Source organism: Macrobrachium rosenbergii, chromosome 45, assembly GCF_040412425.1.
Source record: "Macrobrachium rosenbergii isolate ZJJX-2024 chromosome 45, ASM4041242v1, whole genome shotgun sequence".
NCBI lineage: Eukaryota > Metazoa > Arthropoda > Malacostraca > Decapoda > Palaemonidae > Macrobrachium > Macrobrachium rosenbergii.
In genome coordinates this window covers 32,434,772-32,454,287 of record NC_089785.1, presented here as the reverse complement: position 1 = coordinate 32,454,287, position 19,516 = coordinate 32,434,772, and the positions used below count along the sequence as shown (strand labels likewise).

The 19,516-nt window shown below is 36.1% G+C and overlaps 1 protein-coding gene across 33 annotated transcripts in view; it reads left to right on the top strand.

The window, feature by feature from the left end:
• Positions 1-19,516, top strand: part of Itpr (Inositol 1,4,5,-trisphosphate receptor) — a 226,011-nt gene that overhangs the window by 166,291 nt on the left and 40,204 nt on the right. For 14 of the 33 annotated variants that reach the window (XM_067089002.1, XM_067089003.1, XM_067088988.1 and 11 more), the window contains 4 exons: positions 10,481-10,543; positions 15,481-15,595; positions 15,749-15,888; positions 18,405-18,548. In XM_067089002.1, the coding sequence (XP_066945103.1) occupies positions 10,481-10,543; positions 15,481-15,595; positions 15,749-15,888; positions 18,405-18,548 (462 nt within the window). The remainder of the gene's footprint in view (positions 1-10,480; positions 10,544-15,480; positions 15,596-15,748; positions 15,889-18,404; positions 18,549-19,516) is intronic. The other 19 variants (XM_067089008.1, XM_067089006.1, XM_067089004.1 and 16 more) reach the window with 6 other exon arrangements.

Genomic DNA, 19,516 nt, shown 5'->3' with positions numbered 1-19,516 from the left:
CCATAGTACAGTATTATGTGATGAAGCACAGACTCATACAAGGTCAATATTTAAATGCACCTCCACGGGGGACATTTGCTCTTTGATTTTTTTGTGTACATTACTACAGAACACTGTTTTCAATGGTGGTTTATATATTATAATTTTATCATTTTCGAAGGCATGCTAGCATTCAAACATTCAAAGAGTTTTTTGTATTATTAAGTATTCCTTAATTATGAGCTAATCTTACAACTTATGGATTTTGCTTAATAGCAACTCATGAATCAACAGGATGGGCTGTATTTTGTAAATTAATTCTCTTAAACAGCTCATTTTTAAAAAAGGACTTGGTCATACTTTATATATACTGAGTTTCACTTCCATTGTTAGTCTTGTCTAGTGCAATTTCTTAAATTTCATGATAGGAGAATAGTTCCGTAGGTTGATGTCATTTCTCATCCAAGTCATGTTTGCTATATGTTTCTACAGTATTCATAATGGGAAACTTATTTATTTTGGTGTTAACAGTCAGCTGGGTTGATAAAGGGAATGTCATTGTGTAATGCCTTAACCAGAACTTGAGACAGTGGGTCTTAACCCTTGGAATCTGAGCTAAAGCTGGGTCACCTAACCCTTTCAATGCATCATCCAGATTCATTGAAGGGTATTCTGTTTCTCTTGTGCTTCACAGTTTCAAAGTTTCTCTCCAGATTTTATGAGTCTGCATATCATTTAAATACATACAAGTATTATTTAGTTATCAATTCAGAAAAGACATTAGGTTAGTTAAAAATATTAAGTGTCACAATCCTAAGAGCTGGTAAAATTCCTCTTGAGAATCCCAGCAAGGTTGTCAGAATTCCAGACTTGTGTATGATTTAGCTTTTTTTGTCACCAAGTGTTTCAGAAGTACTCTAAAGATGAAAGTCTTTTACATTGGTTTTCATTTGATTTTAATCTTATGCTCATCTGTGATTAGTGCAAATTTCCTAGAGACATTTAATAGATTCTGACAGATGCTGTACATTTCTGTCTTTTTTGTGATGCCTAGTGTGCCCCAGTGTTTGGACTTGTGTTTTAACAAGATTTAAGTACCGGTAGTCATTTGTAAATGGAGGCAGTATTAGTTGTTAAACAAAATGGGATATAGTACAGTCTCTTGCCATCATCAGTCCAGATTTCAGTTGTGTAATTTTCACAATGCCATATTGTTGCTCAGTATTAATTATTGCTGGCGTGCTTTTTTCTTGTTGTAGCATTTATTGACATGTTTTGGGGTAGATGCAGTTTCTGTTTCCGTAAAAAACTTATCTTTTTTCACAGATTTAAGTGACCAGCAAAAATGGACTAAAATGTAAGGAATTTTTAATGCAAATGCTAAAGCACTGCCTGATCATTGGCTTTTAAGCTTCTGTCTCAAAGTGGCTTTTCAGTTCCACTCATACATAATTGGTTTTTGTGAATACAGCAATTTCTGGTAAAAATCTCGTAGTCTTAAAATGAATTTTAAAATTTATAGTTTTTATATGTATCATCACATAAATATGAACAGATTTTTTTAAACTCATTTTTGATTTGTTCTTGCAGATCATTGCTATAGCATAAGGTGATGATTTGCTTGTAGTGGATACATTGTATGATGTTCTAGTGAAATGTTTTATATTTGTCCTTCTTAAAGATTCCAAATTTCTGGAAGCTTATAAAGGGTGGTAGACATTCTACTAGAAAATAAGGGAGGTACTTGTAGCTCCAAAATTTTGTGCAAAGAACGTTGCATAAGGTGATGTGAAGTATGAAAGATATTATGCCAGGAAGTGTGTGGTGTGAAAAATGGTGGATGTCAATGACATTTTTTATTCTCAGTGAAGTTAGTGTAGATCTTTTTCCCATTTTGAGACAAATTTGAAGCTTGTGAAGTTCAGTGTTAATCATCAGATCATGGCAAATCTCATTCATCTTATTTAACTAATTCATCCAGATCCTGTCTGGCTGAAAATTTTGTATTTAAGTTTGTTTGATTGCATGAACGCCTGCAGACCTTGGGTTCCATGCAGGTGAGGAACTCATTTCATATGTGCTTACTTTACTGAAAGCAAGGTACTTCTTGCTTCATTATAGGTGATTGGTGTTTCTTCAGGAAGGAATTGCTGTGCTGCCTTGCTGTACCTTATCTTGGTCTAAGCAGTATTTTATTTCGTGTTTGCTTCCTAACTTGGTCTCCTGTATTCTTGACTTTGTTATTAATTGGGATATGTACACTCAGGGAACCAACAATCATTTGTCTCCCTCTGTGGGATTGGAGTGAGTGCATATTGGCTAAGTTTTTGCTAAGGGCAGGCTATATGCCTACCTGTTTTATTTAATTTCTTGCTAAGTTACCGTATATGCCGGCTTATAAGATGACCTTTTAACCTTGAAAAATTTCCCCCAAAATGGGGGGTCGTCGTATACGCTGAGTATAAAAAGCAAACCTTAAATCCTGCCGAGATTTTTAATGATAGGCTAACGCCTGAAGTGTCGGTAGTTTGTGTCAGTAGTTAACTACCATCACAACTATCAACACTGTAAACAAAATAAAACCTGTAATAGTGGTAAAAACCATAGGTAATTTAACACAACTATCAGTACTGTAAACAAAACCGCTGTAATTACAGTAACTATCGTAGGTAATTACCATAATTAGATGTCAGCTCTGACTTTGTTACTATCTTTATTATCCAGAGTACCATTATTATAATATTGGAAAATATTGTTATTGATACTTATTATACAATGCCCTTTTAACACCGATAGATAATTTTAAGTTACCAAAAGGGTAAATTGGAGTAGTCTAACTTTCTTGCTTACAAAACGGCAGTGTTCATAGTTCCCAATCGTGCTTGGCTTACGAGCCTTGTTGTTTACTAAAGGCAATATTTCCTTGGTAGTATTTTATAATCAAACTAAAGGGTTTTGTGATATTGATAGTTCCCCAGTTATCCTTAATAACGGGGTTCTTTCCAATTTTAAAGGAATACATTCATGCGGATCTACTTCCAGCGGGTATTACTCTGCCGATAGTGACGTCACCGGCTTTGAGCATTTGTTGTATATTTTTCCTAAGGGAATGCAAAAGCATTTTTTCATAATGGTGAGCTTTGCAAGACATTATAAAATCTTGAGGATACTGATTTTACACATTTTTGGTACGATGATTTCAATAATTATTGATTTCATTTATGTACTTACTAACATACATCAGCCAATATTGTTATTTAATTTAATAAATTGGGGGCCGTCTTTTACAGCAAACATACCTCTAAACCTACATTTTTACATGAAAGTGGAGGGTTGTCTTATATGCTGAGTCGCCTTATATGCTGGCATATATGTTAGGCTTTGTTGGTTTTTTCTTGCATAATTTATTCCAGTAAATTTTTCTTTCTGGTCAGTAATATTCTACGTACAGGTTAACTGGAATTTGCATTGGGTATGCACTTGTCTGTCTTTAAAGGAATCCCACCCTTGGTGATTTAATAAATTGTCTATGCTGACATGATTCTTTGCCTTTAACAACTTGTATGGTGTCTCTGAACAGGTCTGTAAGTAGGGAATGTCTGAACCTACTTCCTGTAGAAGTAGGTTCAGACATTCCCTACTTACAGACCTGTTCAGAGGCAGGTCTGTAAGTAGGGGATGTCTGAACCTACTTCTACAGGAGTTAGTAGCCTACAAGGAAACTCTAACAGGAGTCACCATGGTTGCAGCAGTACTTGAACACAAGCCATCATTTACAATTGTTTGGTCTCACAAACCTACTCTTTTCACAACCATAGTTTGGACAGCTTGAGAAAGAAGGGTCTCACCTACCTGGAACCCAAAGTTTGAGGGCGCACCTGTGCTTCATTGCCAATTAACCAGTACTATATGTGGAAGAGGAATTTTTAATATTCTTGAAGATTGTCAGTTATGATTGATGTAAATAATGTGGTTGCATTAATTAAATCAATTTGTCCTGTAAAAAGTCTTATTTTTATGGATGAGTGTCTTTTGGGGTGGTTTGTTCGTGCAAAGAGAAGGAAAAATGAGTTTTGGGAGGAGAAACTTCTTTTTATGTAGAGTATAAATGGGCCCTTCAGCATTTTGTAGAACTTAATTTTGGAGTTTTCAGATATTCATTGTAAATCATAAAATCATTTTTAATAACTCAGACATTAAAAAGAACATAACTTCATGAAATTGTGAAAAATAAAGAGTTACTGGAAATTACTGTAGCAAAGCTATACAAAATTTGACTAAATTCTCATTGCTTCTTGTTCATACCACATGATTGCTGTATGTGTTTATGCATTTTGCAGATAAGACATGCACATGTGTAGTACCTGTACAGTTCTTGGTGCCATGAATTTTATAAATATTTATATATGTATTCCATTGCTGTCAGTTGAGAGCTGCAGATATATAAGTATTGCTGCTCATGAATGTTGGGTTACACATGCACACTTTTGGCATCTTTCGACATCTTGTGGGAAACTTTGGTAGCTGTTACTTTTTTTATATTGGTGCAAAATTGAAGTGGTACATGTTGCCTTGGCGATATCAATAAGCACAAGCAAAGGAACTTCAATTTTTATGGTATGGTATGGTGTCCAGATGCTAGGAAGCAAAATATGATATATTTTTGTGCCGCTGCCTTTCAGGTTGCATCTGTTGCACACTCTTTATGGCTTGTTTCTTGTTTATGAAAACTGAATTGTACAACCTTTCATCCTCTTTTCATTTACTCTTGAAATCTATAAAATTTTCTACACTTGAAGCATGAGGTGCTGCACATTAATTTCTATTTTCATCATTCAATATTCCTTTTTGTAGATTCATTTTTTTACCTTTTCTCTGTAGAATTATATTTTTCGGTGACAGCTTTTTGTAAAATTGTCATGCAAGTTTTTTTTTTTATTTAAGTTTACTTTTAAAATTGTTTCAGTCATTTCCATCATCACATTTTCTTTATATAGTACTCCCAAGAGAATTTACCTAAGTATGTGTAATATGGTAGTACAAGATTTGTTTTTTTATAATATGCATTTTCTGTATATGTGATGCACTCATACTAAGAAATACATACATACATGCTTGATACCCAGATTTCTGTTTCAGAAAGAAAACTTTCTCTCATTACTCAAACTTTATAGCTGTGTGGTTTCTATTAGGAAATGTCATTTATGTGGAGGTAATTTAAAAAAAAATGAGATCATGTTAAAACATTTATATATATTTTTTTCTAAATTCTTTTCTACCTCACTCATTCACAACTATTTGTTTGTGTGTGTGAATATTTACCTCTCTCCCTTCCAGTTTTTTTCTAATCCCTCCGTTTGGGAAACTTAGGGAAATTAAGAAGGCTCTGTTGAAATGAAGCAAAAGGTTACAGATTTGTGAAAGGACTGAACTAGGAGAAAACCACAAGGCCTTGATGGAATTTAATGTAGCAATAGAGCTGTACTTTTGCAAGGACAAAAGCCCCCAGAACTGCAGAAAATGCCCGCACTGTGCAGACTTGTCATGTCGCTGCTTACCAAAATGTATGAATTGTTTAATATGAGACATGACAGACTACTATAGTATATATAAATTATCACAAATATTCAGTAAAATTACACGGATGAGGCAGATTCTTGAGTTACTAATAAATGATTCTAACTGAGACTTATTGTCTGTCTTTATCAGGTAGTCCCTTTCTATATCAAATATATATAGGCAGTCCCCAGTTATCGGCGATCCGATTTTACGGGGCTTGTCTAGTGATGAAAATCAGTGATTTTCGGTGCTGATATGCGCCGATTTCTGCTTATCGGCGCTGATAAGCCGGTATTGGTGCCAATACTTACCTAACAGAGGCGCCAATCTCCGGTTATCAGCGCCGAAAAATCGCTGATTTTCGGTTATCAGTGATTTTCACTTATCGTCACGCTGTTGGAACGGAACCTCCACCAATAAACTGCCTGTGTATATATGTATTATGTATCTTGAAAACACTTTATATCCGTTGGGTGTTGCAATTTATGACTTGATCCCAGTGAGATTGTAGTTGCTGCTGTATTCCTGAGTTATGGAAGGTTTTTGGAAGGTATTATGTGCCCCATCCTTTGTCAAGTAATTCTAACTAATTAAACAGTGTTGTCGGGAGTAGAGAATAAATTGCCTAATGCAGGCGAAAATGTTGCCTCCAAATAATGCCTAAAAGGGATGAATCACGAGACTCACAGGTGCAAAATTTCATACTTCTGGTGCAGTCAGTGCCCAGCTATTGGCAGGCTTGGTTTTACTGCGCTTGTGTAGCAACGAAAATTGGCAGTTTTCGGCGCAGATACGTGCCAGTTTCTGCTTACCAGCATCGATAATCGTGTATTGGCGCTGATGCACACCTAACAGAGGAGCCAATCTGCAGTTATCAGTGCTGATAAGTGCCAGAAATCACCAATTTTCGGTTATAACTGATTTTCGCTTATCATCACGCCTTTGGAACGGAACCCATGCCTATGACCGGGGACTGCCTGTACTTGGTCCAGCATCAGGGTCCTAAAGGTTAATGGTTTCATTTGTTATTTTCTCTTGCATATGACATTCTACCTTTGCATGTGTGTTTTGGAGTCAAGGTCTGGTTTCTGCTTTCATAATGCTTTTTCCAAGGGAAGGACCCCCCGCCCAACAGGATATGAAATATCATATACAGGCAGTCTCCAGTTATCGGCAGGGGTTCTGTTTTGACAGCGTGACAATAAGCGAAAATTACCAATAACTGGCACCGATAACCAGAGAACAGCGCCGATAACCGGAGAACAGCGCCGATAACCGGAGAACAGCGCCGATAACTGGAGAACAGTGCCTCTGTTAGGTATGTGTCGGCACCAATACCCGATTATCAGCGCCGATAGGCGGAAATCGACGCATACCATCACTAAAAATTGACGCATATCATCGCTGAAAATCGCAGACGTTCGCCGCTATACAAGCGCAGTACAACCAGATTGCCAATAACCGGGAACTGCCTGTACTACTAGATGTTTCTTCAGGCAATTTTGATTGGGTCTTGGGGTGTTTTGCTTAATTTTGATTGGTTTTATTATTTAAGTACTGTACTACAGTATATGATCAGATCTATTTTGCCATTTTCTGTAGTAGGTCTTAAATTTCTTATTATAATATTTCTCATGCCAGATTTTTCTTATTTGTAGTTTACATACACTATTGCATTGGAAAAGTTTTATTTTTTTAGTATCTGTGGCTTGGGTGAAGGCTGTCAAATGCATCATGCTGTTTATCAAGTGCTCTTATAAAATATCATCACTATCATTGTTTCAGCCGTAGTTAAATAATGTTTGAGGGGTCTGTTCAGATATTGGTGGTTCTCAAGCCAGGTGGCCCACATGCATAAGTCCCCCTTGGTGGGGGTTCCGTCCCTGGCAACATGACGATGCCGAAAATCGTCGGTAATAGTGCCGATTCCCTGTCATCAGCGCCGATAACCGGGGATCGGAGCCGATAACCAGGGATCGGTGTTGCCAGTAAGTGGGGATCAGCGCTGATAACCAGGGGTCAGCACCGATAACCAGGGGTCGGCGCTAATAACTAGAGATTGGTGTCGAAAATCTGGTTTTCGTCGTCACTAGACAAGCTCCTTAAAACCGGATCGCCGATAACTGAGGCTGCCGATAACCGGGGACTGCCACAATGAAATCTTACTGCATCCTTCCCTTATGAATAGGATAGAGGTGGGAAATAAGGATATACAAAACTTTCTCAGCCAAGAAAAGCAGAGTCTGTCACTCCAAGGTAGTAACAACAGCAATGAGAGCACCAGCCGCCCTGTAACTTGAAACAGCAACTAGATATACAGTGCCAAATGAGAGAGAAAACAGATTCATCTTTGACAGCCAGGAGTGAGATCTGGCCCTTATGTTTTTACTTCTTTGTACACACCAAATAACTTACTCTCTGGTTTAAGCAGCCTCGGTGTCCTTAGCTCAAAAGTGCTTGAAAATGTAAGTACTGTAGCACATAATGCCTTCTGAAACACACCTTCACTGTGAGAGTTACCATTGTGACTATGATGTTATTTAGGTCAGGCCATAAATAACAATATCCAATAGGTATAGATAATGTTTGGTATTACAAACCCTTTTATTGTAAATAGCCTTCAAATGTGTAGAACACATATAAATGCACAAAGCAAAGCTTTCCAAAGAAAATGATACCTGCTTGCAAGTTTAGCCAGCTCCTGGATCCTTGAAGATATGGTGTGTTTAGTGTTTAAACATACTGTAAAGTCATTATCTGCTGGACTTACATCATTTTTAACTGATTAAAAACAGTTTTATAGAATACAATTGATAAAGAGAGCTCTTTCTTAATGAAGATACTGGTTAAGCATCTAGTGAACTAGCAAAATATATGTATTATTTAAACTTATTGGCCTCTGTGTGTAATCTTTTTGAATATATGTTTTAATTTATATATTGTTTATCACTCATTACAAAATTTGTTATATACAGTCGGTGAGGAGGAAAAATAGTTAGTGGAAATGGAAAAAGCATATAAAGAATGCCTGCAATGATGCAGTATTAGTCTATCAGGTATGTTTGAGAGAAGGTCAGACTGATCCTCTTGAAAAGAATTGACTCTTGTGTGTTGACAGTACTATCATGCAGAAATGCTTTTACAAGCTATTTTATTCCCACGAGAAAATCTTAGACATCATGGACACTTTACTGCTTTAGGGGAAGTATGTGATAATTACGCCTTTGTGGCTTTTCTTCATATGTTAATTGTTCTGTTTTGTCAATATGATTTCAGTTTATGTAAGCTATGTTTTCAGGAGTTTTATATTGTCATAACCAAATTATTGCTCTTGAGTAAAAATAATTGTTCAAGTTCTTTATATGGTGCATTATGAAAACATGAGACGCCTGAAGACTGTTGTTTTGTGACTGCCATTTTTCGTTGATGATCACCTTTGCTAAAAAAACTTAGATTCCATCTGTACAAGTGCATACGTGAAGTAAATCATCCTGTCCCATGAGGAATAGATTGCTCTTGCCGTAATCATCATACCGTTTAGGGGCCATCACTTAAAAGCCTACCTTGAGCAGCTCACTTTTGAAAGTATTAAAAGTCTTTTCAATGTCTCATTAGCTCCAGATACGTTGCTTTCCTCTTCTTATTTTTCATTCATTCCCTTTGGTCTCTTCCCATCTAGCTCTTCAATCTTCTTTAACTTGGCCTTGGACGAGTTTGCACTCCATTTAAAAGTAAATCTTCCTGATCAGCCAAAAAGCATGACTCAAAGGCCTGGTTTTATTTCTCAAGTGACATACTTCACCCTTAATAGAGTAGCTGTGTAGCAAAACTGAGGGGTGAAGCATTTACCAGATGTGTTGCAATTCCTGCGCAAGGCAAACTCAACTTTAGTTAAGGAATTGTTGAGCTAAATACCGTTTTTTATTTATGAAAGCAGGTGTTATATAATTTTCAAAGATTATGATGTGTTTTGGGGTTTAAAATTGAATTGTTTGGGTTGCACAGTTGCAATTTATTCTTTGTATTTTAATCATCTTTACTTTTGCAAGAACTCATAATACATCTCTGATGTCAAGTCTCGTATTATTTCCTGTTCGAGCTGTGATCATAACAAACAAACCATTATCGTGAATACTGTAATCTTTTGCTTCAGTTTGAAGTTTGTGTAAAAAGATGACTAAATAATCTTTTATCTTTTGTTACAGGATTTTGTAAGTTAATCACATGACAGATATTTATAAAGGACATTCATTTCTGTACAGTTGCTCGCTGGAATGTTGAAATGACTAGTTCTATTCCAGTAGATGAAATGTAGCTTGTGTGTTTTGTATCATCATTAGTTTTAAAGACTTCATCTGGTCTTTTTCTATGATTTAAAGGTGATGGTGCTTTTGGTTCACCCACGAGTGATAGAGAGCAGACATTTTGTTTGGAGTCTGATGACGATGTGTTGCGTTATAGTCGTATGCTCTGTTAGCATTTGCTTTTCTCATTGATCATACAAGTCCAAAGTTGTGCTGAATGTCAGGGTGCAAACATCCAGATCTTTGTCCCAGTTCACTACAGACCATTTTTTTTCTTGAAGTGAAACCACTGTGTGCAGTCCAGTTAATGTACTGTCAGGGTTGTCTGCTATCATTTTGAAAACAAGTTTTACAATTTTTGCACTTTTAAAATACAGCAGTTTGATATCTAAGTAAAATTGAATCTTTTCTATTTTCTTAATTGCCAAAAAACCTAGCAGTTGCTGAAAGAATGATTACAGTTAGCTAAAGAGAACAAAAATGTTATTGAACCTTGGGAGACCCCTTAAATTTTACATAGATATCTGAAAAGCAATACAAAAAAAAAAAAAACACATGTTGGTACCAGTGTGCTGATTTAGTAGTTTGGTCCATTCACCATTTTTATAGCATGCATGCACTCTTTACCTTGCTTGCAGAAATACCTGGAAGAGGCACGGGACTTCTGGGGACAGCCTTATGTTCAGCAGTACAGTTCAGAAGTATGCATGCACAGATCTCGTCAAGTTTTACGTGTTCGCTGGTTTTGTTCCTCACGCTTTTATTTTTGTCTGCTTCGTGTGTGAACTGTGTGTGTGTGTGTGTGGGTGTGTGTGTTGACCTGTTTGTAGCATTATGCTCTGAGAGAATAATTTGCATTTTCCTCCCTAGGTCTTTGGTTGCTTATTAGTTGATTTCTTTACAAACCAATTTAGCTGCATTGCAATACGCTATGAGTTAACAACGGATTGAAATTTTTACTGTTTTCTTCTTTTTTTTTTCAAATGTATCATATTAAAGGTTAGAAGCTAATTGTTCATTTCACGTTTAGTAATGATGACCTGGGTTTATGAAGATTGGGGTTATCTTGTCATGGGTTTTGTGAGTTTGAAAGTCTAGTGAAATAATGTACATTATCAGCCAATGGTCAGTTTCATGTAGGGCAAAGGTAGTTTTCCTGTATCTTTTAGGGTTACCAGTTTTCAGTTTGCTTTATACAAAAAGAATCCTTCCGAATAAATTCTGCCCTGTAGTATCATAAACATTTGACTTGGTAGTTGGGTTACCTTCCTGTTACTGTAGTAATTAATATTGCTTGATATGGCAATGGAATGAGTGCAGAATAGTTTTTGTAACTATTTACGCTATCAAGTTTCATTTTAAAAGTAGAATGAGTACAGTACTCTTTTTTTTATAGTTTTATAGATTTGGTTCACTTACCACAGATTAATTCTGTGACAATTAAGTTGGTATTTTTGTAATGAGAATACACAAGATCGTGAAAAGTAGATTGTATAATGACATTTTAAATCCTTATTTTGGTACTTGGATGGGTAGATAATTAGATATCTAGGAAGCAGTATGAAGTGAATGTTTGCCTCAGGATTGTGGTGTTGGTGTGGAGTTTCATTCTACTTTGCGGTGTGTAGGCGTTCTGTTTCCTTTTGTGTGTCATGTGGGTGCTTCTGTAGTATCAGTTTGACGGTGGAAGCTCTTGCAAGTCTTAGTTTTTGTTGTCCCTTTTTGGTACTCGAGCACTAGTCATTAATATCCCTGTTTGCCAGCCCCCGATTTATATGTTCCCTCCAGTTGTTTGCATATCATTAATCATGTAACCTCCTTGTTCATGGAAAATTTTATTTGGTAAACTGTCTGACACGAGATTTTTTACCAAGGCACTCTTGGTTTGGTCTGTTAAGAGTGAAGAATTTTCTTTAACAGAGTGGCTGGTTTTGTCTGTCTTATCAGTGCTAGGACTCTTGAGAGACAATTTGTTAGAAGAACTAAGTACAGTACTGTTTTTGGGTGTTTTTTTATACCTTTTTTTTCATCCTACCTGGATAAGGTATTTTATATGATGTTGGACTCGGGAGACGATTTTTACCCTGCGTTCCAGGGGTCTGTTACTCTTTTTACAAAGCTTGCGTCTTTTATGCTTGGTTAAAATCTTTTCATCCTGCATTTTAATTATTCTCTTAGTTCCGCCAGGCGAGGAATACCGTCAAGTGCACCTTATGTCATAGCATTGTAAAAAAATTTTTTGGATGTGATTATCTGGGTTTTGGATTTTTACAAGTATCTGAGATTGCCAAATTGTGGACATTCTTGGCAGAAATGTTTTTTATTTAGTGGTTTAGAAATGAGTGTATCTGATTAACCCCCAAGAATAACTTCCTGGACGATTTTTTTTAAACGTTAATTGATCTGATCCTTGTTAAGGTGTAATTTAGTGGTAAGGCTCCCAAAGGAATAATGTAATGCTTATTCCTCGTAACTGTAATGGTATCCCAAGGAGTTATGCAGTACCTTTAGCTCTTATAAGAATGTTTTATTTTATCATTAGCCTTTTTTCCTTTCTCTTGGTAAGGGAGAAAGAACTAAATGTGGAAGGTTTTTGATTGCATCAGAATGAACATTTTCAATCAATAGTGTTTTTGCCATGGCTGTTGATAGTTTACTTTTAAGTCAGTGTTGTCTGAATTGATAAACATATAAAGGACCAACAGGTCTTTAAATTGTTTATATAAAATATCATTGAAAGGACTATAACTTAAATGTACTCATATAATGATTTTGTAGAGGTTCACCTTCAAGGAAAGTTAGTTCATTCGAAGTGCAGCATTGTTGGGAAAAATATTAATGAAGTCATGTAGCGATTATAAGCATACAACTAATAGTTTTTATGTAGGGTATGATATTAGGAGATGCAGAGGAATAGTGCAAGTCTTAGTTTACTTTCAACATTCTGAGTTGGAACTGACATCCTTATCATAAAGGAATTTCAAAGACTGGGTCTGATTAATAATGTTTTTTTCATTTTTGCTAAGCTTTTGCCATGACTGTATTCAGTGCCAGTTGCATAAATGATCTCTACATTGCTGTTTCTTTCATGGGCCTTATTATTTTAAGTTTTCCTTGCACAGTGCTTTCTGCATCCTGGAAAGTCTTGTCCTCAGTGAGAGAACTTGCTTCTCTGAACTACCCCATGTTCTAGCAGTACATAGCTCAAGTACGTTGCTTGCTTGAGCTCTGAGGATTGTATATTTACCTCATAGTCTTACAGTTTCAGAAGTTAATGATAGCTTTGATGTGGTAGTGTGTTAGTCATTTTATGAAATGCCAAAAATGTCCCGTTTTGAAGTGAATTCCTGAATAGAGATCAGGCTCGTAATTGAGACGGTATTGACCATGATGATAGCTTCTGACAAATGCATTTAAATTGTGTGTTATTGGTAGGATGACAGAGTTAGACTAATTTAATCAAATTGGAACTAAATTAGAGTAAGAGTTATTTTGGGAAGCAGGAAAAAATTAGAGGATAGAGTAATTAATAGAGTACAGCATGTTGGAAGATATTTTATTAGGGCTGTATTATGGTTGAAAAGTAACGGTTAAAATGTAAATTTAACAAGTCAATTTGATTCCTGACATCTATGTGGAATTGTAGTGGTTATTTTTTGAGCTTTTCTAATACAATAGCTAGATTGCTTGTAAAAGTTCTACAGCATTGTATTTTGAATATTCAGATTGTGCAGTTGGTAGGTGTTTTAGACACAGAAAACTAATATGCATTGATATAGTTCTGTAAAGGTACCTCTAACATAGCATAGTCTTCTAGACTGTGATGTCCCACTAGATTTTAATAAGTCATTGTGAACGAAGTATTGTCTTGTCAAATGTTAGGTATCATTCCTTGCAACCCCAAAATTATGTGATGGTCATTTTAAGCTCCACTTTATAAACATGCTTCACAAAAATTGAGATGCATTATTTTTATGCACAAGTAAGGGGCTCCATAGGGATTAATGTATACAGTGTTCCATTTTGTTATGGTGCACTGAAGGCAGTATCAAATGAACTTTACAGCTTCCCTCCAGCTTCTAGTTGTTTTGCCTTTTGCATTTTACTCTCCATCTGTCTTCTTTGGTTTATTGCACCTAACTGTCAACTTCTGGAACTTTACTTTGCCACAATTTTCGTATCCACATGAGAGTCTAGAAATAGCCCTGTGGTCTTTGTGAACTACTACATCGTGTAGATTGCAAACGTATTACTGTTGTCTTTTCCTGAATCTTATCCTCTATAGTTTCCTCCTTACTAATGAATTACACCACTCTGTTATGCCAGCCAAGGTCAGTCAATGATTACTGTAGTGTGTTCAAAAAAGCTTTGGAAAGGATTGCACTGGTCAGTCATGGCTTCTTTTCCTCATTTCAAGCTTTAGAATTGGCTTCCTGCATCCAGTTTTGCTGGATCCTTACAACCTGAAGAAGAGCATCATGTTTCCCATTCCATTTCCTGTTAAGTCAGTAAAAACTTTGGAAAGAGGAATTCCTTTTAAATGTCACAACTTTTAACGTTATGGTCTTTTTTTCACCTCTCATATACAACTAAAGCCTTTGGCCAGCTGTGTGACATTACAGTATAGCAATGTAAATCAGTGGTCTGGTTAAACAACTTCAAAGTAATAATAGTAATACTAATATTTTATCAAAAAATGCTTTGTTGGCATTAAACTGCTAAGTTGAATGTCTGTTTTGTTCAATGTTTTTCCATCACAATTTGCACATAACTACTAAATGCTATATATTTATCAGTATCTAACCAGTCATGATAGAAATTGTCACTGGCTTTGCATATTTTTCAGTGAATTTTTTGTAATTGGTATGAATTTCAAGAACCACTTTTGACTTTCAACACCAGTCTCATGCCATAAGATTTTTGTATGCTGTACTTTGAAACAACTGGACCATAGGTGTCTCTTTCCCATTACTACAATACTGAGGAGCAGTCTTAGGAGTTTGAAAGAGGCTGTAAAGCTGTTTGTAAAATACAATGCTCTTTTGCCTTGATTTTTCGTTTTGTATGTGTTTGAATATGTATTGCTTGTTCTGTTAAAGGTATTCTCCTTGGAAGAAGCCTGCTTAGCTAATGAGTGACGAATGTGGCTTGTTCTGTGTGAAAATATGCATGTTATGAAGTCATTCATTTGGCCTTTTCTGCCTGTTACTTATGTGTTCCCTTTGTCTCTTCCTTCTGAACTGTCCTCCTTTTAACATTGTCTTGCTCTCATTTTCTGTCTTTTCTGAACTAATACCTTGGGCCAGCCCCAGGAGATTTTAGAAATGTGGCTCAGTGGTCTGGTTTAAAATATCCCTTATAATATAAACTAAAATACTTTCAGTTCCAGCAACTCAGATTTCAGTGGGGTAAAAATATTCTTCAATTGATATATCTAGACCATCACACATTTTTAAGGTTGCATTGAATAATTTTTTTTTTTTTTGACTGATTATACTGACTGAGTTGTCTTTTTTTATGCTTCAAAAGATATTTTTCCATATTTTGATAATGATTTAATACAGTTTATTTCCTACAAAATTTAATGGGAATATTTTATGTCCGTGAAAATTATTGTTTACTCTGTTGCTCGGTTCAGACCCGCCAGCCAGTGTTTGTGCAGCTCCTTCATGCTGTGTATCGAGTCAGCCAGGCAGTGTTGGGTCACCAGAGAGTTAACGTGGAGAATTGTATAAAAACCCTAACAGAAGTTGGTGAGTTAACCAAAATTTTGTGTTGATGAGAGAAAATACTGCTGTATGATTTTTTTGACATTGAAGTACAGTACTGTAATATGTGCTGGGTGTTTCCTGGAATTAGTAGGCTGCATCAAGGTTAGTGTGTAATCTGTTGCTGTGTCCTTTCAGCCCGCAAACACAACATTTCCATTCCTAGCGATTTAGAGGCCCAGGTGGTAAGCATGTCACAACGCACAACAAACATAATGTCCCGGACTGCAACCCAGTGGAGCAAGAGAACAACACGTCGAGATGCTTCGTCTTCTTCTGTGAGTTCAGCAGCAGTTTTCGTTTAGGTGTTGTATTCTTCACCCTGAGTGTACAGTCTGTGTACACAACTATAGTTTGAAGGTATGAAAGAAGATTCCACTTGAAAGAATTATTTTAAAAAGGGACATGTGTAACCAAAGCATGTTTCAGTGTTATTTCTTGAAAAGGAAGATATATTCAAAATGGCATATTTGTAGTGAACCACCTGGTTAAGTAGAAGCATGTTCATACACATAGCAAAGTTTCTTAGAATGTAGGTTGTAAAGGAACGTATCACACTTTCTTAGAAGGTATATTTTAATATGATGTCGGCACATCCTCAAGTTATCAGTTATTACTTGAATGGGAGTAGTGTGTAATAATAGGCTAGATTTGATGTTGGTTATGAGTAGGTAATAAATTATTTGGGAAATAGATTATAGACTCAGAGACTGAGATGCATGGGCAAATAATGAGATGGAGACGAATTCATTTGAGAAATGGTGAAGGTGGAAGTGGATGGTTGCCAACCAGTAGGAAGGTTAAGGAGACCATGATGGGCTCATAATGACAGAGGGAGTTTGAGAAATGGCAAATGTAAATCTTGATGGTTGCCATCCAGCAAGAAAGTCAAGATCACCTTTAGAGAAGGGCGTGGATGAACACTGGGACCAGATAGGACTTCAGGGAGAAGGTACATATGATAGAAAAATATGGAAATCTCATGTAAAGTTCAACCCTACAAATAGAAAATGATAGAACTGTTGTAGAATGATGGTTGTAGTAAAAAAAATGTCAGGATCAAATACCGTATAGTTCCATGCATTTACGATAATCAAGAGCTTTATGTGGAATATCCAAGGTTTTCTGGCTTGTAAGCACATTTTGGGGCTGTAGCAGTGCTTTTTGGTTACCAGTGAAATGATAGTTGTATGCCGTTCATACTCAGTACTGATCATGTCTGAAAGGTCTGGCTGTGGCATAATAGTTTCATTGCTGTGTGTAATGTTGTAAATAATTTTAAATTCAGTCACGTACCACACCGTTTCTTTTAGCTTAACACAACATTTTTAGGTAACTAAAGTGAGTGCAGTAAATACATTTTGACTGTGATCTTTATAGCTTTCTACTGGGCTTTTCTAACACCATTAGATTTTGTCTGAAGAGGTGATAATGTTTTCAATTGTTTATTGTGGACCTTCATAGGGTGGTCATGTAATGGTAGTACTGTAGTAGTTAGGAGTAGTAACTGGCCAGCCATTTTTCTGTACACTGTAGGTGAACATTAGTGGTAGGAAAAGTATAGAAAATTTGTGTTGAGGTTTAGGTCTCAGTAATATAGTTTGTACTTGAAGAATTGGTTTCCATGCTCGTCTAAAAAGTCAGAATTTCGTTGAATGTTTAGGGTAATTTGGCAGAGTAAACAATTTCTGTAGCTCAACAATGGAGTCTTCACGTGAAATTTTGAAAGGGTTCAGGACATCAGTAACAGGTTATTTCCTTCTCCTGTGTGGACAAGATGAGTATTGAAGCCCTGTTTTCTGGCACTTATTTACCCTGTCATTTTATAGGGAAAAATATTTTGCCATGCTGCCTGTTTTTGAAATAGGTATATAAATACTTTTGTCAAATAAACGTACTACCTTTGCCTAAACTATACAGATGACCTGCTTCTTAGAAACAGAAAATTGATTGTCTAACAAAATACGTTTTATGAACATGGTAACATTATCAGGTAAAATCTTTGTATAGGTAACATTATCAGGCAAGATCTTTGGCTACAACTGTATTTTCACTTTCTTCTTATTACTGAAACCTTCTAAGTCAAATCTTGAGGCATAGGGAACAGCAACAACATCAGTAAATGAAGAACTAAACTACAGGCCATGCCCTTGTGTAATGTACATTTAATCACCAGAGTTGCAGTATAAAAAAAAGAGAAGCATGGAGAGGAAGAAAGTATTAAAGAGTGAAAAAAATTGGGTAAACAGAATAAGCTAGACATGAGAGTTAAATTTGGCATCAGATAAGGACAAGCTGAACAAAATGCTACGAAGAACATTACAAAAATGAGTGAAGTGTGATTTAATGACAAAAACATACAGAAATAAAAGTTATGGCCAAAAGAGAATGTAAAAATTAAGGGAACATTGAAGGTAAATTCATTTTATATTTTGTAAAAATATCTTCAGTGTTGTTTTTATCATTGTTTTCATTTTATTTCTGGAAGTAAGCTTTGCTACATAATATTTTTGGCAATCAAGACTGGTACAATAATTTGAGAATTACAGTATGTAATTTTGTAAGTTTTTGGTTGAAAGCCATCATGGGTTTGATATGATTGTTTTTTTAAAGAAAAATAGAAAATGACATAGTTGTTACAGGTTTGTCTATATAAGGTAATGAAAAATAACTGTAAATTTACTAATGCAACCTGTCAAGAATTATGTGTCCATGCAGAATAACTGTGTAGCACTGTAGTGTCAATTAACATACCACAAGAAATGTCATCTGATGCTTTTGCATTTTTCTGTAGCCAGTCAATGAGTTTGACTCTAGTTTCGACGAAGATAAGGGGGATCAGGTGAGCCCAGACGTGAAAGGATTAACTTTTGCTTCTAGATGTGACCCAAGTAGTGATGCCTTGATGAATAGTCCGGCAGACGGAAAGGTTGTTGATGTAATATCCCCTGGACAGTTGCACTTGTTGCCCTATGTGTACTTTTGTCTTTTTTTTTATAGTTGTATGAAGTAAATTTATGGGACTGCTGTTCTCCCTGGAATGTACACCCCCCCTCCTCCCAGCACCTGGGCTGATGCTTTATAGTGTTAATGGCTACCTGGTTGCTAGATGTCTCTGTCAGCCTTTCGTACTCACTCTCAATGGCTTTAAACTTTATTACATGACACACTGACACTTGCTTCAAACTTACATGGTGTGTTGCAAGCTTCAGTGATGCTTTTTTTTTCATTTTTTCATAAGGTAGGGGATACATATTTCTTAATCATCCTCTTTCATCCGGGCTTGGAACATCTTCATTTTATATTGTAAACTCTTGTGGCAGAGTTGTCAGCCCTTAGTAGCCTCCAGTTCATTGTTTGTGAGCAACCTCCTCCTTAGTTGTAAAGTTGAAGTGCAGAGATGTGAAGGGAATTCAGTGCCTTTATGCTTTTATCCTTCTTGAGAAACTGGAGGAAGAGACAGTGTCAGATATTTTCCCCAGGTATCACCATCAGTAAAGAGTGCTTCAGACTTCTCATTTTACTCATCTATCGTCTGTAGAAGGTACATTTATCATCTGTAGAAGGTATAAGTATCATCTGTAGAAGGTACAGGTAACAAGTGAGAATGCTGTACTTCTATTACCGTAATGTTTACATATTTTTAAAGAAGAAAGGGCAAGGATTATTTGTATGCCAATCTGGAAACTGACAGTCTTCTTTGTTTTAATGTGAGGATCATGAACTAACCTCCTTTGATAGTGATGGTAATAAAAGGGAAACTGTTGGATATTGTAGCTTACTCCAGTTTCTTGTTAGAATGTGGTTTCCTTCCAACTGCTCATTATTGGCCTTCATGTCTCTTAAATACTGGGTTATCCATACTGTAATTGTCAGCATCATGATTGAAAATCCAGCACGGCACTT